Genomic DNA, 19758 nt, shown 5'->3' on the forward strand with positions numbered 1-19758 from the left:
CAATATTTGACGGATATTGTTATTAGCTTTTTTATTTATTTGGCCATTTTTATTTATTCCACGAACAGATTAAATAATTTGAAACTGGGTTTTTTAGGTTCAGCAGCAGCTTAGCCTTTCCCCTCTTCTCTTGCTTTCTGTCTCGGACCCACTTCGCCTTCTGATTGGATAAGCGACCAGGGTCAGAACACTATCCGTAGTCACACACTGCAGGCCGGAGCGAGTTTCAGGAATTTTTTACACAATTTTAACATTTGAATAATAGGTAAAATGCACGAACCATCATACCAATGTAAATTGAAAATAAAATAATCGTAGGTCAAAAAATGTGCATTTCTTTGTCGAATACCTTCTTGGTTATGCGCTGTGTTCTTTAGGCATTCTGCCTCCACCCTCTGTCGTGTCACTGACCCCCACTTGTATTAGACAACACAGTGGCGACTAGTGGTCAAATTTTAAACATTGGGTCTTTAAGCTTTTACAGTAGATCAATATCGACTATCAACATTCTCTTGATAATAATAATGGATATCTGCCTTGAAAAACAGTCAATCCTTAGTTCTATCTTAAATAAAGGACCACACTTGGCAGGTTCGTTGGAAAAATCTGTATTTATTAATAACGATTTACAAAAACAGGCTAAACATGAAATTCTTAGTGATTCTGTTGGACTGGAAACCCAAACCTAGGGATAAAATGAGATCACTTTTAATGGAAACCAAACTGAAAGTGAGTTCAGTTCATCTCTGTGCTGAACAGAACACATCTGTCAAATGAAAGTCACACAGCAATTCCAAGGAAAAAAAAGTTGGCAAACATTTAAAAGACTGATGGTGGTCATCTTAGTTGTGGGTGTGAACAGTAGTCGGAGTGGTCTTTATTTACAGTTAAGTTGTGCACTTGGAGATCAACAACATCAGTAAAACCTCACTTCCTTCCCCAGAGGAAAAAAAATATGCTGGCGTTGGAATGAAGCAACAGTAAAACAACTGAATCAAATAAAACGACGCCTGTTCATATTAAAATCTAACCAGTTAAAATCTATGCAAGCTATTAAAACAAAGAACTTAAAATGAGCATAAACATTTCTAATTTCCTCTCCCTCCAGCACCAACAAAAAATAGAATATGCTGATAAAATTACAAAATTTGTACAGTGCTTCTCCTTACAAGTGGGGCAGGAAGTGTGGGGGGAATCACTGCAAGCAACCGCCACACCCCCGGACTTAAAACGTAAATGTGCAAGGTAAGGGGTGGGGCGTTGTTTTGGGGTCTCATTGCTTGGTGTTGAGCTCGTTCTCCAGTTCCATGAGCTTTCGGGATGCTTTGACCTTGTTGGAGACTTCCTTTCCCTGAGAGAACAGTCGCTGACGCTCCTTGAAGGTCAAACTCTCAGGGGGGGCGTCGCCTCCACCACTTGGGATGTTCTCCTGCTCCTGGCTGCAAAACAAAACATGACAGACAGTAGGTTTAACGTTTAGTTTGAAAAACGGTGCCTGTCAACCTCAAATTTTCACAGCCAAATTCAGACACTTAAAGACTTTCAAAGCCAATATTGTATATTGAAAGAAGAAATCTGGCGCCGATCAAAAGAATGAGAAACTAATCCATAATTTCAAACCCCAAGTCTAGCCCGGACCTTATTTTGGAACCCTAAATAAGGGTTTGCAGCCCAAAACTTTAGCTCTACATCTTACCCTAGCAGTAACCCTTTCAAACCATAACCCAAGCTCTAAACCTTATCTGGAACCCTACATTCAGTTAAGAACCCTAAAATGGAGCTCAAACCCTAGTTTCTCTAGCTGTAAACTCTAAATTTAGTTTAATACCCTAATTAGGAGCCTAAACCAAATTTCTAGCTCCAATCCTATTTTGGAACCATAAAATAAATCAAACCTTATTTGTAGCCCAAACCCTAGCCTCTAGCCCAAAACCCAATCAAAAACGAAAGGCTGGGCAAAAAAAAGGAAATTGGTGTGGTTTCGTCACTTTAAATCCTCTCATTTGTGTTACTTCTTGGTGACATCCAGTGGTCAGATTTTACACTGTCCCTTTATATGTTACTACGATTTTTTTTCTGAAAATCCACTGAATCCATTTTGAAATGTTTTTTTTTCAGTGTTTGGCAGCTCTGAAAGGTTACAACTAGGATTTGGGCAGCAAGTTTGGGTTTTAAACCGATTTTAGGATTCCGATGATGTTTGGGCTAGCTAGATTAAGGGTTTGCTAACAAGGTTTAAACTCTCAGAATTCTGACTGATGCTGGATTCTTAAAATGGTACACTGGGAGAATTGGCATTGAAAGTCCTTAAAAAGTGCTTGAATTTGGCCATGAAAAAAGGTGTACAAACCATGCTTCATACACTTGTAAGAACTCGGTATTATTAAAACTCACCTCTTGGTCCATTTGTCTCTCGGGTCCTTGTAGAACTCTCCTGATCCTACAACTCCCGCCGAGTTTCCAGTGTACGAGTTGAATCCTGTTAACGCCAAAAAGGGAGTCAGAATTGTTGCCACGGAGATACCACACCCACCCCTAAAAAGCTACCGGACAGCATCCCCGCAAAGGGCTCTTAAGAGGGTCTGGTGGCTTTTCTGCGGGTGGGCGAGGTTTCATATTATTAAGAGGACAGTGCAGCCCGAGCAAAAAGACAGAAAGGAGATAAAAGTTCAAGCGCAGTAAAGTAGAGGGCCGGCGTTGCATTCAATTTGCCTTCGGAACACGGCAAGAAATTTGTTTGAAGGCTTTTCTTGAATGGGGAGAAATTTTCTAAACAGAGGCATGCAATGCAGTCGTCAAATGTAACAAACTTGCAGAAAAATAAGCCTGCCATGTTTCCTTAGCATCATACGATTTTTAAAAAAGAAACATTTTTACTGTAAATTACTACTTGCACTGATAATAATGAAATATTAATACCATCATTAACCAATTAGAAAGTTGCTTTAAATCAGTGCAAATAAAACTACATTAAAGTTTTGTTTCACAAATATTGAATCATCAATCTACACAAGTTAAAACGCTTTTAAAAGATTTACCTCAAGAATTAAATTACAATAGACCTGGTCTAACTTTTAACTGAAGCTTTAAAGCTTCAACTACAAATAAAATTAAATTGCTTTTCATATGTTCTATATTTAACTGATGGAAACTAATTCTGTGATCTATAAATTTGCTTTAACTATCAAGCGTTTAATCACTTTTAACCTGATTTTACATTCAACCCAAGCTAGAAGTGTTTTTAGTGCTTTAATTCCAAAATCAATTAATTATATGGATCATAAATTTGCTTTAACCCTGAAGAGTTGAAAAACCTTCAGATTTAACTTGACATTTAAATTACCGGTACTTTTAACCGAGTTAAATCACCTTTAACTTGATTCATCTCCAAACTCAAGCGTTTGAATATTTTGAGTGCTTTAACTCCAAAGGAAAGTAATTCTATGGACTATAAATTTGCTTCAACTAAAACATAAAGCACTACGAAAGATTTAACTCCGGATCGAAATTACTTTCAGCCTAGTTTAACTTTTAGCCCTAGAGTTTAAGTGGCTTTAATGCTTTACCTCATTTACAGATTTAACACAAGATTAAAATGTCTAAATTAAAGCATTTCTAAAGATTTGAATCACATTGAACTTGGCGGTTTAAGTTTTTTTTAGTGCTTTAACTCAATTGTTAAAACACCTTTAGCGATTTAACTCAAGATGTAAATTACTTTAATATGATTTAACTTTTAACTGAAGACTTAAAGCAACATGAAACATTTACTTCAACAATAATACTTTGAGCCTGGTTTAACCCTTGACTTAACTGTGGTTTTTCGTCCTTTTCCTCGAAAGGGTATCAATTCTTTGGCCTATACATTTGCTTCAACTCCAGAGAGTTAAAGCACCTTTCAAAATATCACTCAAGAAGTACATTGTACCATGGTTTAAACATTTAAAAATTGACTTCAAGAGTTAAATCACTTTGAACTTGGTTTATCTCCTAACTACAGTGTTTTTCTTCCTTTAAATAAAACAATATTTTTTTTTGACTCTTAATTTTACTTTCAACTCAAGAGAGTCAAAGCACTTTTAAATATTTAATTCAAGATTAAAATTACTTTTAACATGGTTTCAACCTTTACCTGTGAAGAGTTAAAGCAGCTTTAAAGCTTCAACTCTAAAGGTGAATTCATTCTAAACACTATAAATCAGTTTGGTCACCTAAATTAAAATCTATTTTTACACCAACAACTTGGTCTTAGAGCCACATGCTGCTTCACCATGCTTTGCTAACCCAACCTACTCAATTTTTCATGAGTTAAGCAATGACCGGCAAGAAGTTCCTTTTAACTAATTTAACCAATTATGGTTAAATTGGTGAGCAATCAGGCTAAGAAAAAGAAGAAGCAGCCGCAATAAGCTACGTGCACGCCGTGAAACAAAAAACAAGCAAAAGATGTAAGCTAGGTGGAGTTAGTGTGGCGTTAGCTTGAGCTAAGTCGGCTTGCCTTGAAGATTCTCTTTGGCTGCAAACTTTGAGGAGACCAACATAATATATAAAAACGTTATTTGTATGAGACTTAGGTGTCGAAAGTTTATCAAGATAAATGCTAACTTATGTGTTAGCAGTACATTAGCTAAAGCAGAGCAACAATGTATTCTAATAGTTGGTGATTAAAAATCGACCCCTTTTCAATTAAGAGTAACAGCACCTTTTACAGATTTAACTCATGATCTAAATTACTTGGAACCTGATTTAACTCATAAACTCACTTAAATAGACTTAAGAGTTAAATCATTTTTAAGGATTTAAACGACTACCTAGTTTAACTCTTAATTCAAGGGTTGAAATGGCTTTAGTGCTTTAACTCGAGAGTAAAAACACCTTTACAGATTTAACTCGAGCTAATTTCAATGTGGTTTGACGTAACTGGAGAGTTACAGATTTAAAGTACTCAAAAGTTAAAACATTTAACATTTTTATTTGAAGCGGTTTTAGTCAAATCAAGCAAACAGGCTTTAGCATTTCAACTCTAACGTTAAAGGATCTTTAAAGATATTGACTGACGATTTAAATGACTTTGAACCTAGTTTTTAACTGTTAAAGGGTTTAAATGGTTTGAGTTTAACTCAAGAGTTAAAAGCATTAATTCAAGACTTAAATTACTTTTATTGTGGTTTAATTTAACGGAAAAGTAAAACATTGAAGTTATTTAAAAGTTAACGTAAGATCTTTTTATTGAATTTATTTTTCTCCTAAATCTAAGTGCTAAACAGGCTTTATAGTGCTTTAACTCAAGAGTTTAAACATCTTTAAAGATTTACCTTGAAACTGGTTAAACTCTTCACTGAAGCGTTATAGCAGCTTTTGTGTTTTAACGCAAAAAGTTAACGCCCTAAGATCTTAATCGATTTAAATTACTTTGAACCTTGTTTAACTCTTAACTAAAGGGTTAAGAGTGGCTTTCCTGCTTTAATTCAAGAATTAAAAGCACTGTTACATATTTAAATAATAAAGTCCTTTTAATAAGGTTTAACCTTTACCTGAAGAATTAAGAGTTACACCAGGTTCAAAGTAGTTTGAATATTTAAAGGGTTTAAGTGCTTTAGGTAATTTAACCCAAGATTTAAAGCACCTTTACAGAATAAACCTGAAAATTAAATTACTTTTAATATGGTTGAACCTTTAACTGAAGAAAAAAAGAATTAAGGTACTTCGAACTTGGTTTAACTCTTAATTCCACTGTTACAAGTGGCTTTGGTGACTCAACTCAAGCGTGCAAAGCAGCTTTAACGATTTAGGATTTTAAAAACATTTGTTTAACTTTTAACTGAAGAGTTAAATATTTACATTAATCTGAACTCTTTTCCAGGATTAAAGAAGCTTTAATGCCTCAACTCAAAATTCATAGCACCTTTACAGATTAAACCTAAGATAAATCATTTTGATATTGATTCAATTTTAACTAAAGAGTTAAGGGCCCAGTCACACAGCCTTTCGCGTCTGTATTGCAGGAAAAATTTTGCAATTTTTTTTTTTTGCCCGCGGTGGAAAATGCTCAAAATTGGCCAACCCGCTGTTCATCCGTGGTATGCCCGCAAAACAGACGCCGGCGACTGTTCCACTTCCTCATCGCGTGTGGACCACGGGTATAAAAGCTGCCGAGCCGGGCTGTAGAAATCATAACCGCTCAAGACACAGTCCCGTGAAGATCAAGATTTCAAGCTATGGCACCAAAGAAGCCAATATGTTATTATTGTAATAGTTTTTCATTTTTATTTTATTATCTTGTTATGAAATGTCAAGAACTAAAAATAGATTAAGACGACGTCACTACGGTGACTGGGATCCATGTTCACCCCTTGACGTCTCGAGCACAACTGACGTGTGCTCGGCAAATCGCGCTGTATATACGCGGAGAAAGGCGTTTGACCGTCACACGCGTTACACACGCTAATTCACGTGATAACACCGCGATACAGGCGCAGAACAAACGTGCTATGACCGTGGTCCACCCGCGATTACCCGCTAAAATTTCGCGTCCTACCCGCGGCCGTAGCACGTCGTTCCGCGTCTGTACCGCGTCATTACCTCGTGTGTACCACGTGTGCCGCCCGCGGTTACCCGTGGTCTCAAGCTTTGAGCAGCGCAAAACTTTTTTGCGCGGCCAACCGCGTGTGAATTTCTTGCCGCGTGTAAAGCACGGCTGTATCTCGTCTCTATGGCGATCTCAAAGCGTCCAACAGCGTCTGCTTCACGGGCAGAAATTTCTGGCCGTGATTCAGCCTCGATACGCCCGTGAAAGGCTGTGTGACCGGGCCCTAAAGCCGCTTGGATATAAATTTGATGGACTATAAATTTGCTTTAACTCTAAGCTCAAGACTAAATGCCCTTTAAAGATCTGACTGAAAAAGTGCTTTTTATTCTATTGATATTAGTTAGCAGGTTGTCCTAATTATCCAAGGCCCTGCTATACTTCTGGCCCTACTAAATTTTTAATCGAAAATCCCGGTTATAGGTTTTCAACTTTTTATCAAGCTACTAAAAATACTAAGGCACTGCAAGGATACACCAGCAGGTGGCAGCAAAGCAGACAAAGAGAATCATCCCGGCTGCCGTTGAGCAAGTTTTTTTTTTTTTGCTTGAGTTTGCAGCAGGCAGGAAGGGCATGGCCAAAGCCTGCAGCCAACCGGCAGGAGCGACAACACCAACAGTACTATGATTGGTCCATTTAGCTCTCGCAACTAAATTGTTTTCTTTATGTCGGCTGATTGTGACGTGGGGGCGATTCGGAAGGTCTCAGGAAGATGATAGGGGGAAACGAAATAAAATATAAAGAAGGATAAACAACCCACACGAAAAACAAACCATTCGATTGGCTGGTGGATAAGGAAATTTACATGAAAGCAAGCTACACACACAAAAGCCTCAGCTTGGTTTTTGGTAAAGAAACATGTTTTAGATTTACATGGTACCCTGCATAAATAGTTTTTCTCCTAGCGGAGGTTTCTAACTGCCTTGCTGTTTTAGTGGTTGCCAGTTCCCATTTTACTTATGGAATTACAATCTTGGAATAACATGGTAACAACATAGTAACATAAGTTATTTAAAGAAGTATTAGCCCTTTGAACTAATTGGTAACAACAAGCCCTTAGCTTGAAAAAGTTTGAGCCTTGCTTTAGTGCTATCGTATGAAATGGAGCCATGATTCAGATCATTATATACATTTTATTTTTTTACTTGATGTTTGTTTTCAAATACTATAATAGGGCTGCAACTCATGATAATTTTAATAATTAATCTGTTGTTCATTTCTTTCAATTAATCTATGAATTGTATTTTTACGGAACACATTTTTAGTATCCTTTTATCCAAACATTGAAAAATTATGGGCAGATAGAATAATGGTACTCAAAACAACAGAATAATTTAGACAAGCAAAAATGTATGCCATACACCATATGCAAGATCATTTTTTCATAAAGTACAAAAAAAAGAGTCAATCTCTAAGGGTGAATACAAGTACTTTGTCGGAACAAGAGGCCCTCACGCATCAAATTATGGCCCAACTTCACTACAACGAAATTCAATTCACTCTTATCTGCATTCAGTGACGCGTAAATCGAGCGACATAACGAATAGATGATTAAATTTGTCGCCAACACTTTTAAGAAGCGATTTATTGTTGCATCCCCATACTAAAAGGACACAAACGAGTAAAACCGTCTTTGTGTGTGTATCGAGCTTAATGAAGGACGTACAGAGAAGAAGACAAAAAGTGGAGGATGAGCTAAAAGACTAAAAGGGTGTGAGCGATTGAGAGGGAGGTCCGGGGCCGGCAGAGGGCGCTAGGGTGATCCTCCCCCTCTTGCTCTCTGTCTACCAGTTGGCTTCTACCTTTCCCACCTCCGAGGGGCCCCACGCCGGGCTTGGCGGGGAGAGGGGGCGGCCCTGTACTGTTGGAGTTGTTGGCAGAGCTGGGCGGGCGGAAGGAGCTAGACAGGAAGATGCCGTCCGAGAGCGGGCGGGGTTTGCGTGCAGTGGGCGGCGGCCGTCCGCGACGACCCGCTAGGTCGCCGGCAGGGGCCGCTAGGTCCCCGTACGACTTGCGGGTGGCAGACAGCTTAAGCTGACCTGATTGGCCGCCGCCCTCTTCCTCTTCGTCCTCATCGCCGGCGTAGGCGACAAACTTGGCTGTGTAGAGAGTGTCGGGCGAGGCGGTTTTGAGGTAGGAGGTGTTTCTCTGCGGGGGTGGCGGTGGCGTGTTAGTAGGGTTGTGCGGGGCAGGGGGCCGGTAGTCCTTGGGGAGCGGGGGCCGATACAGACCGGCCGGATCCTCCGGCGACAGCAACTTTCGCTCGGCTTCCTCGTGCTGCCGTCGCCGTTCCGCCTCCAGGCGGGTGTAGTACTCTTCCTCCTGCCTCCTCTAAATGGGGACCACAAACCGTTAGTGAGGCCGGCCTGTAAAGCCTCCCCCTGGGGACGCCCCCTTTTCCAGGCCTCCTCCCTTTAGGTCACGTTAGCACTCACCTCCATCATGTAGGGCGTTTGAGAGAATCCCACTCATCAGACAACCAATTTCCTTATTTGGGCTCACGACTTTTTAACAACACCTCACTCTAACCGCCTATCATCCACATCTTACTATCGCTGCCATCATCTGAAAACTAGTTAATACTCAACTCCATATGGGGGGCCTCCCCTTTGAGGTATGATGGAACTGAATGCCAAACTAAATAAATACCGTATTTTTGAGACGATAAGGCACAACTAAAAAACACAAATTGGCCAGAAATTTGAGTGTGCGCCTTAAAATCTGAATCACCTTATGCACCGCTCAGGATTGGTAATGCAGACCATAACAATAGATTTTACGGTATTTAATCAATCATTGCTCACTCACCTATCATCGCTGAGCTTAGTATAGTCCCGGCTTTGCGCAAGTTCCATTTTATCTCTGAGCCGTATTTACTCATATAAAGAGCCGTATATGGCTCGCGAGCCAAAGTTTCCCGACTCCTGCACTATTATATCCTCTGAGGGTATAAAAGTCTCAACAGGTATACACAGATAAACACGGTAACTCTTACAGTAGTCTGAATTTCATGCACCTTATAATGCGGTGCAGCTTATGTATGAAAAATAGACTATATTTGGGGGGGTGCTTTATAATCCAGTGTGCCTTTAAATACAGCATTTCAATACTCCTATCATCTAAAGGAAAACAATTGAGTTATCAAAAACTCTATGCACTTGACTGCCACTTATATCATCAGGGCCCACAACCAAACAACAGCTTTTCTCTCCTTATTTTACGGCAGGGGTGTCCAACTCATTTGAGCTCGGGGGCCAAAAGGTAGGAAAAAAATTCATGTGGGCCAGACTAGTGGATTAAAGAGAAAAATAGAGGGGGGGAATGAAAAGACAGCATAAACAAAAGAGAATGAGAAAGGGAGAAATAGAAAAACAAAGAGGGTGAAAGAGTAAGAAAGATATGGACTGAAAAAAGGGCAATGGAAAAAAGAATAACAAAGAGAAAGAAAGAGGGAGAGGGAACAAGGGAAAGATAGAAAGAAAAGAAATATAGAAGAGAAAAAGGAGGGAGTGAGAGAGAAAAAGGGAAATAGAAAGACAGGGGAGACAGATACAGAGGGAGTAAGAAAGAGAGAAAGTAATACACCTTTGTTAGTGTCTTGGCTAGACTTTGGCAACATGAAGTGGACAAATTTCAAAGTGCAGCTCATTTTTCTCTTGTACTTCTCTTTGCACTGACTCGCATGCTGGCACTTATCTCTTACGGCAACCAAATCCTCCCTCTGGCTCTTAATACCGATCTAACTCCACCCAAATCCTGCTTTGGGTCAGTATACACTAACCCAAGCCGCCAGTGCCCACCAAAGCCAGTTTTTGACATCAGTCCAGCTCTTGTGGGTCAGGAACGCGTGCCAATTCCTGGCATGGAGTCCCAGACAGTCTGTTCCAGGTGACATGGGCTTTATCTTGTTGGCTATTTTTTGACGGGCTGCTGTTCAAACGCCCAAAATGCTCGAACCAACGGGTCAAGAACCTTTGAGTTTTGGCGAATGGATGTTTGATAATGAATGTGGGGAGTGGCTGGCGGGCAAGCGCCGATGATAAAAACGAGCATAACGACAAAGACCAACTAAAAACAAATGACCGAATGACAACAAACATGCTGGAGGCGAGCACAATGACGTGACAACTGGGGAGGCGGGGCTTGAGGGCATCATGGGTAGGCAACATGCAATTCAGAATAGACTTGGAATGACAATGACGGCCTATTTCCACACATATCTGCAAAAGTGATTGAATGTTAACAGAAATAGAACAATTCACTCACTGCAAAAATAATGAAAAAAGATTTGAAACATAAAATAAAGAGTCTTTTGTCCATCAGCTAAATCAGTCATGTCAAAGATATGGCTCACAGGCCGTACACAACATAGTAATAACATGACATGATTTAATAATAATAATAATAATAATAATAATTTCCTTGTATTGTCATTCTGTGTAACAATGTACACAGAACGAAATGTCGATTGCACCTGACCCGTTGTAGCGAGCCGATGCAGCCACAAATGCGTCCCGCCCTAAATTCCCTGAGTATTTCGGAAAAAAAAGAAGCCAGTCTCTACATCATTTCTATCAAAAATTAGGATTTTAAGTTTAAGTTATGAGTTTGTATAGCGTAGTCAGTCGGTTCAGGTTTAAAACTCTATTCGCTTAACTATTAAAGGTACATTGACCACTAGATGGCACTGTTGTCAAATATGAACAAAAACCAGTGCCATATAATCACAACGTAAAAGCAAGATGCCAGACAAAAGTGGCGGCGACTACTAGGGATGGACTCCACCTATGGTTAAAGCTATAATATGATAGTTCAACTAACTATTTTTGCTTATTATTCAAATGAATCTTTTTTTTTTTTACTGAATTAAAGTTTTTTTGTACCACTTGGAGGCACTAAATATTACTCAGTGTCCCTTTAACAAAGGAAAAAAAGTCTCATCTAGCTCATCGTGAGATCATGTTGTCCATTACCTAGATCAGGTGCCATAAATTTTTGAATATTTCAGAAAAGAAGCGAGGCTCTTGGTCAGGGGTTTTTCAATGTGCTGCCTGTGGGCACCATGGCTGAGGTGCCTGTGGATCTGTTCTAAAACAGCTGACTAATGCTAGGTCATTGTGATTATTTAGTAAAAGAAAAATTCGAAGTGGTTGACTGGGACTAATTAAATCCACTTCCAATAATTAACCTGGTAATAAGAACCTACTAATAACATGATACGTTGTCATTGTAGATATGCATATGCAACTGGGTGCCCTTTGCGCTCATTAAGAAAAAATAGCTCTTAGCTTGAAAAAGGAGACCCATGCTCTAAGTCATTTCTATCAAAAGTTATGATTTTGAGGCAGAGACATGAGTTTGTATAGCGTGGCGAGTTACTTCAGGTGTAAAACTCCATTCACTCAATTGTTAACACATTAAATGCCCAACATGAAAAAAACGTTTTTATTTTTTATGCGTTATGCTTCAAAAAGATCCCTTGACATCCATGTTTCTTTTCACGCTTGCACTGCGCAATATCTAGTGGTCAAGTATTACAGTGACCCTTTAGGACAACTTTGCTCATTATAAGGATAATGTTTCTCATTTATTTGAAAAACAAGGTATCATTAAATAAAAAAAATACAACCGTAAACTGTAAAAGGAGAAAATCTTACTCCTTAGGAGAAATATATCCAAGGTATTACTTTTAGGGGGTAAAATAGGACATGTTGTACAATATTTTGAAAAAGTTATCCAGCAAATGGCTTATCCCTTTTTTAAATTTATGCATCTTCTTCTAATCGTCATAGTAAATATTTTGTACATTTTTAGAAATGTATCTTAAGGATGATTTTTCTTCGAATAAAAATATTTTGCAGTGTAGTGAAATCATCTTCGAACAAGTCGATTGCACATTGGAAATGTGTGTGGAGATAGTCCCCAAAAATAAAACACTGCAAGAAATGTTTGGGAACAGTCAGCGGTCTGATGAGTCCGCAAGTGTCAACAAGCAGACGTGAGATCGGACCGCTGCTTGCTCAAGATGTCATTGTGACGCCGTATTCACGTCCATGTATATTAACACTCTTGCCCGTCCGCTTGGGAAGCAAACCTCAATCAACTAATGGGACCATATCCATTTTTTGGACAACTTCAAAAATATGCTGTAAATTCCGCATCATATTAAAAAAATGCAAGCTCAATTTCAACAAGCTACACGGGATTTTAATTTATAGGCTAAACAGTTATAAAACTGAACTTATTCAAGCATATTTTCAGATCATGTGACCATTCAAGAGGGCAATAACAAAGACAAGCACATATTTGCTACTGTACCGGAGGAAAATGCTAATGATGGCCGCTTTGCGTAAAATGTGAGACCTATATTTCGACACAACAGCACCAGGGTAACCATGCTGTGGAAAATAGTGCTAGATTGCCGCACAGACGTGTTTTTGTGTTGTTGTTATTTGTGATTGCCGTAGTAACAGACGGAATATTATTCGCTTGTTATTGTGCCTCAAGAATTAAAGAGAATTGCGTTGTTGTTTTCGGTCACTTTTTTTTTTTAAATCAAGATAAATAGGCAAAAATATTGAATAAAGTAGCGTAAAACCTTCCGTTTTGCTCCTGTTGTGTTTCAGGGGTCTCCAATCTTTCTCAAGCTGAGAGCTACTTTTTGTTACTAATTTGCGCAAAGGGCACAAAGTTTGATATGAATTTCTAAAATAACAACTTAGCTGGATCGCTTTCTAAATAGCTAAAAAGGTAGCTTGATAGTCAGCTAGAAAGGTAAACATGTATAAAAACTAAAAGTGAGCTGGATAGCTAGCTAAAAGATTAAAAAGCTAAGTAGACAGATAGAAAGAAAAAAAAAGCTAGATAGCTAGAAAGGAGGCCAAAATTTAGCTTGATAAATAGCAAAAAAGGTCAAATGTTATCTGGATAGCATGCAAACAATGTATAAGGCTAGCTAGATAGCTTGCTAAATCGCTAAAAATGAAGAGTGCTAGCTACAAAGCTACAAAGGTAGCTTATAATAGCTATCTAAAAAAAGAACTGCACGTTTTTCGCTCATTCACTTTATAAGACCCATGAATTGGAATTTTGTTTGCGTTATTGTCATTAAAATAAATTGATAAGAAGACGAAAAAAAATCATCGACATGAATGGATGCTCATTCTATTTTCTTAATTGCTTAAAAATAATTATCATTACTTGAATAGATTTTTTTGTCCTTGACGCCCATTCATGGAATTTACATTAAAACTTATTATGTTATTACTATGTTTTTACAAGTTCAATTGTTACAAATGGGGTTAAATAGACTCAGTCAACTAATAAATCATTTTACTAGAAAACCACAATGACCCATCACTGATGAGCTATTTTTAGAAAAGGTCCGCAGGCACCTTAACTGGCCCAAGGGGGCACCGCATTGGAGACCCTTGCATGGATAAAGTTGGCAAAAACACGGTCTCAATTCTCTAGAAGGGTGCTATAAATATTTCCAGACGTCACCGCAGTTTGTGTTTAGAACGCATGCGTTGTGGAAAAGAGCAGCTCGCCGTTTTCCTCGACCAAAGTGAAGCAAATAAAGTAGCGGCTTGTCGTCCAGAATTTACGTGTTTATATACATGTACTGGACTGTCTCAGAAAATTAGAATATTGTGATAAAGTTCTTTATTTTCTGTAATGCAAATAAAAAAACAAAAATGTCATACATTCTGGATTCATTACACATCAACTGAACTATTTCAAGCCTTTTATTATTTGAATATTGCTGAATTTGGCTTACAGCTTAAGAAAACTCAAAAATCCTATCTCAAAATATTAGAATATCATGAAAAAGTATACAAGTAGGCTATTCAACTAATCACCTGAATCATCTAATTAACTCGAAACACCTTGCGAGAGTTTCCTGAGCCTTAAAAACACTCAGCTTGGTTCAGTAAACTAAATCACAAGTATGGGGAAGACTGCTGATCTGTCTGCTGTCCAGAGGACCATCATTGATACCCTCCTGATGGAGGGTAAGACACAAAAAGAAATTTCTCAAAGAGCAGGCTGTTCACAGAGTGCAGTTTCAAAGCATATCCACAAAAAGTCTGTTGGAAGGGAAAAATGTGGCCGGAAACGCTGCACAACCAAGACAAAATTGTGAAGAAGAGCCGCTTCCAGAATTTGGGGGAGCTTCAAAGACAGTGGGCTGAAGCTGGAGTCCAGGTATCAAAAGCCACAGTTCACAGACGTGTCCGGGAAATGGGCTACAATAGCCGTATTCCCATGGTCAAGCCACTTCTGAACTCAAGACAACGGAAGAAGCGTCTGACTTGGGCTATGGAGAAGAAGCACTGGACAGTTGCAGAGTGGTCCAAAGTCCTCTTTTCAGACGAAAGCAAGTTTTGCATTTCATTTGGAAGTCAAGGCGCCAGAGTCTGGAGAAAGGCTGGAGAGGAGCAAAATCCAAGTTGCTTGAAATCCAGTGTGAAGTTCCCACAGTCAGCAATGGTTTGGGGAGCCATGTCAGCTGCTGGTGTTGGGCCACTGTGTTTCATCAAGTCCAGAGTAAATGCAACTGTGTACCAAGAGATTTTAGAGCACTACATGCTTCCATCTGCTGAAAAGCTCTACGGAGATGAGGATTTCATTTTCCAGCATGATCTGGCACCTGCCCACAATGCCAAAACCACCAGTAACTGGTGCACTGACCATGGCATCACTGTCCTTGATTGGCCTGCTAATTCCCCTGACCTGAACCCCATTGAGAATTTGTGAGGTATAGTTAAGAAGAAGATGAAAGACACCAGACCTACAAATGCAAATGAGCTGAAGGCCGCTATCGAAGCATCCTGGGCATCAATAACACCTCAGCAATGCCACAGGCTGATTGCCTCCATGCCACGCCGGATTGATGCAGTAATCCGTGCAAAAGGATTCCCAACCAAGTACTGAGTGCATCAATGGACATTTTCAAATGTTTGATTTAGTTTTGCTGTTATAAAATTATTTTTTTACTTGGTCGGAGGAAGTATTCTAATATTTTGAGATAGGATTTTTGAGTTTTTTTCAGCTGTAAGCCAAAATCAGCAATATTCAAATAATAAAAGGCTTGAAATAGTTCAGTTGATGTGTAATGAATCCAGAATGTATGACATTTTTGTTTTTTTATTTGCATTACAGAAAATAAAGAACTTTATCACAATATTCTAATTTTCTGAGACAGTCCAGTATGTTTTTGAAGCTGTCCAAAGGATAGGGAATTTGAGTAGGGCACAGTGTTCTACATCAATCCACCTTTTCAAAAAATCTCAAATAGAGTGAGGCTCAACCTTTTCTGCCGCATCCCGCTTGGCTCTCTCCTCCTCCCGCCATTGCCTTTCCTCCTCCAGTTTGGTGCGTTCGTCCGCCTCCCGCTTGCGAATCTCCTCCAGCTGCTGTTTGCGCCGCCGCTCTTCGTCTTGCAACTGATCATCCCGCGAAAAACGACAGAAAGATAGGCTATTAGTGTTGCTCTCTCGAGGCCGTCTACATAAAGCAGGGGTCTCAAAACTCAATCGAAGCTGGGGTCCGGGTGAGGTTGGACAAAAATTTGGGCTTTCTGCAAAAATAGCGCTGAGGAAAAAAATCCCACTGTTTTAAAAAGGGACAGGGTTTAATATTTGTCCACTAGATGACGCCGTAATGTGCAGCACAACCGAAAATGATTCCAAGGAAGGGTAGAAACTACGGACACTGAAAGTCAGCAAATAGCACCTTTTTTCTTCAAATATTTACCAAAGGAATTTAAAAAAGTAGATTAAAAAAGGAGAAAAAGAAAAGGGGGGAAGAAAGGAAAATGAAGAAAAACGAGTTAAAGACAAAAGTAAAAAATATATATTTTTGAAAAAGTAATGAGATGCATTTTGGTCACTTTGAGTCTCCGTATTTTGTCTTCTTCAGATGTGCTTTTCGCACTCATTTTCGGTGGCTCCACAGAATACAGCGACATCAAGTGGGAAAATAATGATCACTGTCCCTTTAACTTTCATATCAAGGCAAGGGGCCAACTTATCCACGAGTTTGAGACCACTGACGTAAAGGTTCCCTTTTAGAGTGAGCAGTGGGGGGCAGCAGAGTGCACATGCAAACCACACACTTGCACGCACAAAGATTCCGCAAAATTCATGTCGTTTTTTTAATCGTTTATTTATGTCTGACAGTATTTTTGGTACGATGCCAGTCATTTTGTGAATGCCAGTTGATAACTTCTTTATGTTGGTTACTGTTTTTAATATTGGACACTTTCAAAGGAGATTGCACAGGATATTGTTCGTTATTTTGACTATTATGGGCAGTTTACATCATTGCCACTATCAGCCAATCATACTGCTGTTCTTTAAAGACCACACCGTTTATGGCGGATCTTTTTTTTGGTAACCTAGGCAATTTCAGGGGAGAACCTTTAGAACAGATTGGAATTTTTCTTACTCTGTGGGTTATTAGTACAGTACTCCCCTTTTCTCCTTGCAAGTTCCAAATTCCTTATTGAGTGTCTAAACTATAAACCTAGCAGCCGTATTTATAGAAATTACCAACTCATCTAACATGATCTTTTAGGACCAAATCCGTTGAGTACTCCTTTTTTCACACCAACAAACATCTTTAGTTGATTTCAAACTACCCATTAACTAATTGAGTTTATGAATGTTTTCTTTTTTCGCTTACTAAAGCATTTTAGTCAAAAGAAACTGCAACAGGCCAGACAAATCATCCTGAATTTCTTTAATATTTTTGTAAGATTGCTGTAGTTGTATTTTCGTAGTATTTCTCTTGTAATAATTCTTTAGTAGTATTATTGTGGTGTTTCTATAGTATTTTTTCTTTTCAGAATAAAAGCAAAAGAATATACAATATTAGGTTCTAATTTTAAAACAATTTAGTATTTTGTTTCGTTGTCATTTTGTAGGATTTGGTAGTATTTCTGTCGTAGTATTTCTGTCGTAGTATTTTATATTAAGGGACATTGTGGACACAATTTGTACCCAAAAACATGTTTTTACTAGTAGTTCTTGATTTGATTTACTGTCGTTGCTCCTGATAAGCAGGTAGGAGCTTTGTGTGTGTGTGAATGAATGAGTGTGAAGCACATTGTAAAGCGCTTTGCGAAGTCCTCAGTGACTTGAAAAGCGCTATATAAATGCACACCACTTACCACTTTTTTATTATTATTTTTATTAACTAATTACAGTTTTTAACAGCTTATTTAGTTTTTATGTTGTCAGAATGTTTAGTATTTTAATAGTTTGAAACATTTGTGAGGTTCTATATTAATACAAAGTACTTAGTAATTTTCTATTTTCTGTAAAGGGAAAAGAAATAAAACAAATCAAAGATAGACATTTGATTTTTTTTCCAAAAGGAAAAACCTTTTTTTTTCCCTCCAAACAATCGATTTAGACAGTAATCCCATGCAATAACGTGGTTTTACCTTTCGGTGCTGCATAGATTTTTATCATGTATTGTGTTCTACATACTGATTGGCTAAACAGTCCCGCAGAGAGTTTGTATTGGCAAAAAGAAAAAAAAATGAATGTTTATAGGTCCAGCATACAGTACTTTTATTTGTTAAATAAATGATTAAAGCCTGTAAAAAAGTTTGCTCTTTGGTTTCTGTGTATAATAGTATTTCATTGTATAATAATTGTAAAGGAAAACAGGTTTCTACTTCACAGATTTTGCAAATTACCGGTTGGTTTTGGAATATAACCCCCGTGATAAACAGGGCTGTACCATTTTTAGATTTAACACGTTAAAAAGGGTTAAATTCATACCCATGCACAACAAAGTCAAAACAAACACACATGTATGTATGTATGAATGGACAGACCGTCATACCTCTTTCCAATCTCATATGCAATATAATTATCATGCATGAAACACTACTTGCCAAACAGCCATGCTGGGTGCCACGACTTTCTGCACTCAAAAGTGTCGCCACGGCAACCCGCCAAATACATTTTGAGTGGACAAAAAAAAACATATCAAACAACAAAAACGAGCAGTATCCCAACCCGCGCGTAACCACGTTCACGAATGGCTATCGGTGGGTTGGTGGGTGCCCAGCCCCCAGGTAGGAGACAGGAAGTGAGGCGGGGTTTAACGGGGAAGGGGCTGGGTGGTGGTCGGTAACAGGAAGAAACGTACCAAATCTAGGACAGAGATAGCTGGGACAGCAGTCTGCTGCTGCAGAACAAGAAGAGGAAGAAGAAGAGTACAGCGTGAGAGGGGGAGAACGGGAGGAAGGCAAGAGGGGAGGGGGCTGGTGTGGGTAAGAGTGCAGGAAAACATGAACGTAAATAAGCCCAAAAAATAAAAAGGCGGGATTGAGGAAGCTGGAAATAAGAAGGCACAGGGGGGACATAGACACATCGAAGCATTGGCTGCACTCAGACGACCAGCCCCTTTCACACTAGCCGTGCAAATATAGAAATCACAGTGAGGTATTGCCACCAATACCAGTTTTATTTTCTGGTTTTCCTATTTCATCTTAGACAAAAGGCAGCATCAAAGAGGCCAGTGTCGAGCCAGCTTCATTTCCCGTCATCTTCCCGACTCAAACCAGCTTCTCTTGTTTTTACATTGAAAAGTTTTAAAGGTAATCCCAATTTCTTAAACATGCAAAATGGGAGATTTTTTGCATATAATCTATACATATATTCAGGGTTTGTACACCTTTTTCATGGCCAAATTCAAGCAAATTTTCAATTTTTTTCCAGTTTTATGAAAATAAATCCAGCGCTGATCAAAAAAGTAATGAGAGCGTAAACCTTAGTTTTAAACCCCAATTCTAGCCCCAACCTTATTTTGGAACCCTAAAATCGGTTTCAAACCCTAACTTGCTGCCCAAACCTATGCTCTACATATCTAACCAACTGTAACCCTAACTATAAACCCATTTTGGAACCCTACATTCAATTTAGAGCCCTAAAATGGACCTCAACCCTAGTTCCTAGCCCTGACCCAGTTTCAAACTGTAACCAAAACTCAAAACCTATTCAGAAACCTTACATTCAGTTTAGAGCCCTAACATGGAGCGTGAATCCTAATTCCTACCCCTAGGTCTACACCAAACTACGACTGTAACCCTAGCACCAACCTTATTTTAGAACCCTAAATTCAGTTTAATATTGTAATAAGGAACCCAAACC

The 19758-nt window shown here is 38.9% G+C and overlaps 1 protein-coding gene across 18 annotated transcripts in view; it reads right to left on the bottom strand.

Moving 5' to 3' along the window:
• Positions 1–971: 971 nt before the first annotated feature.
• Positions 972–19758, bottom strand: part of afdna (afadin, adherens junction formation factor a) — a 103859-nt gene continuing 85072 nt past the window's right edge. For 6 of the 18 annotated variants that reach the window (XM_088325539.1, XM_088325544.1, XM_088325542.1 and 3 more), the window contains 5 exons: positions 18755–18793; positions 15901–16035; positions 8389–8917; positions 2395–2479; positions 972–1439 (listed from right to left, as the gene is read on the bottom strand). In XM_088325539.1, the coding sequence (XP_088181665.1) occupies positions 1274–1439; positions 2395–2479; positions 8389–8917; positions 15901–16035; positions 18755–18793 (954 nt within the window). In that variant the 3' untranslated portion in view covers positions 972–1273. The remainder of the gene's footprint in view (positions 1440–2394; positions 2480–8388; positions 8918–15900; positions 16036–18754; positions 18794–19758) is intronic. The other 12 variants (XM_088325552.1, XM_088325551.1, XM_088325553.1 and 9 more) reach the window with 7 other exon arrangements.

The sequence above is a fragment of the Urocampus carinirostris genome, chromosome 20, assembly GCF_059441175.1.
Source record: "Urocampus carinirostris isolate Australia breed hairy pipefish chromosome 20, RoL_Ucar_1.0, whole genome shotgun sequence".
Lineage (NCBI taxonomy): Eukaryota > Metazoa > Chordata > Actinopteri > Syngnathiformes > Syngnathidae > Urocampus > Urocampus carinirostris.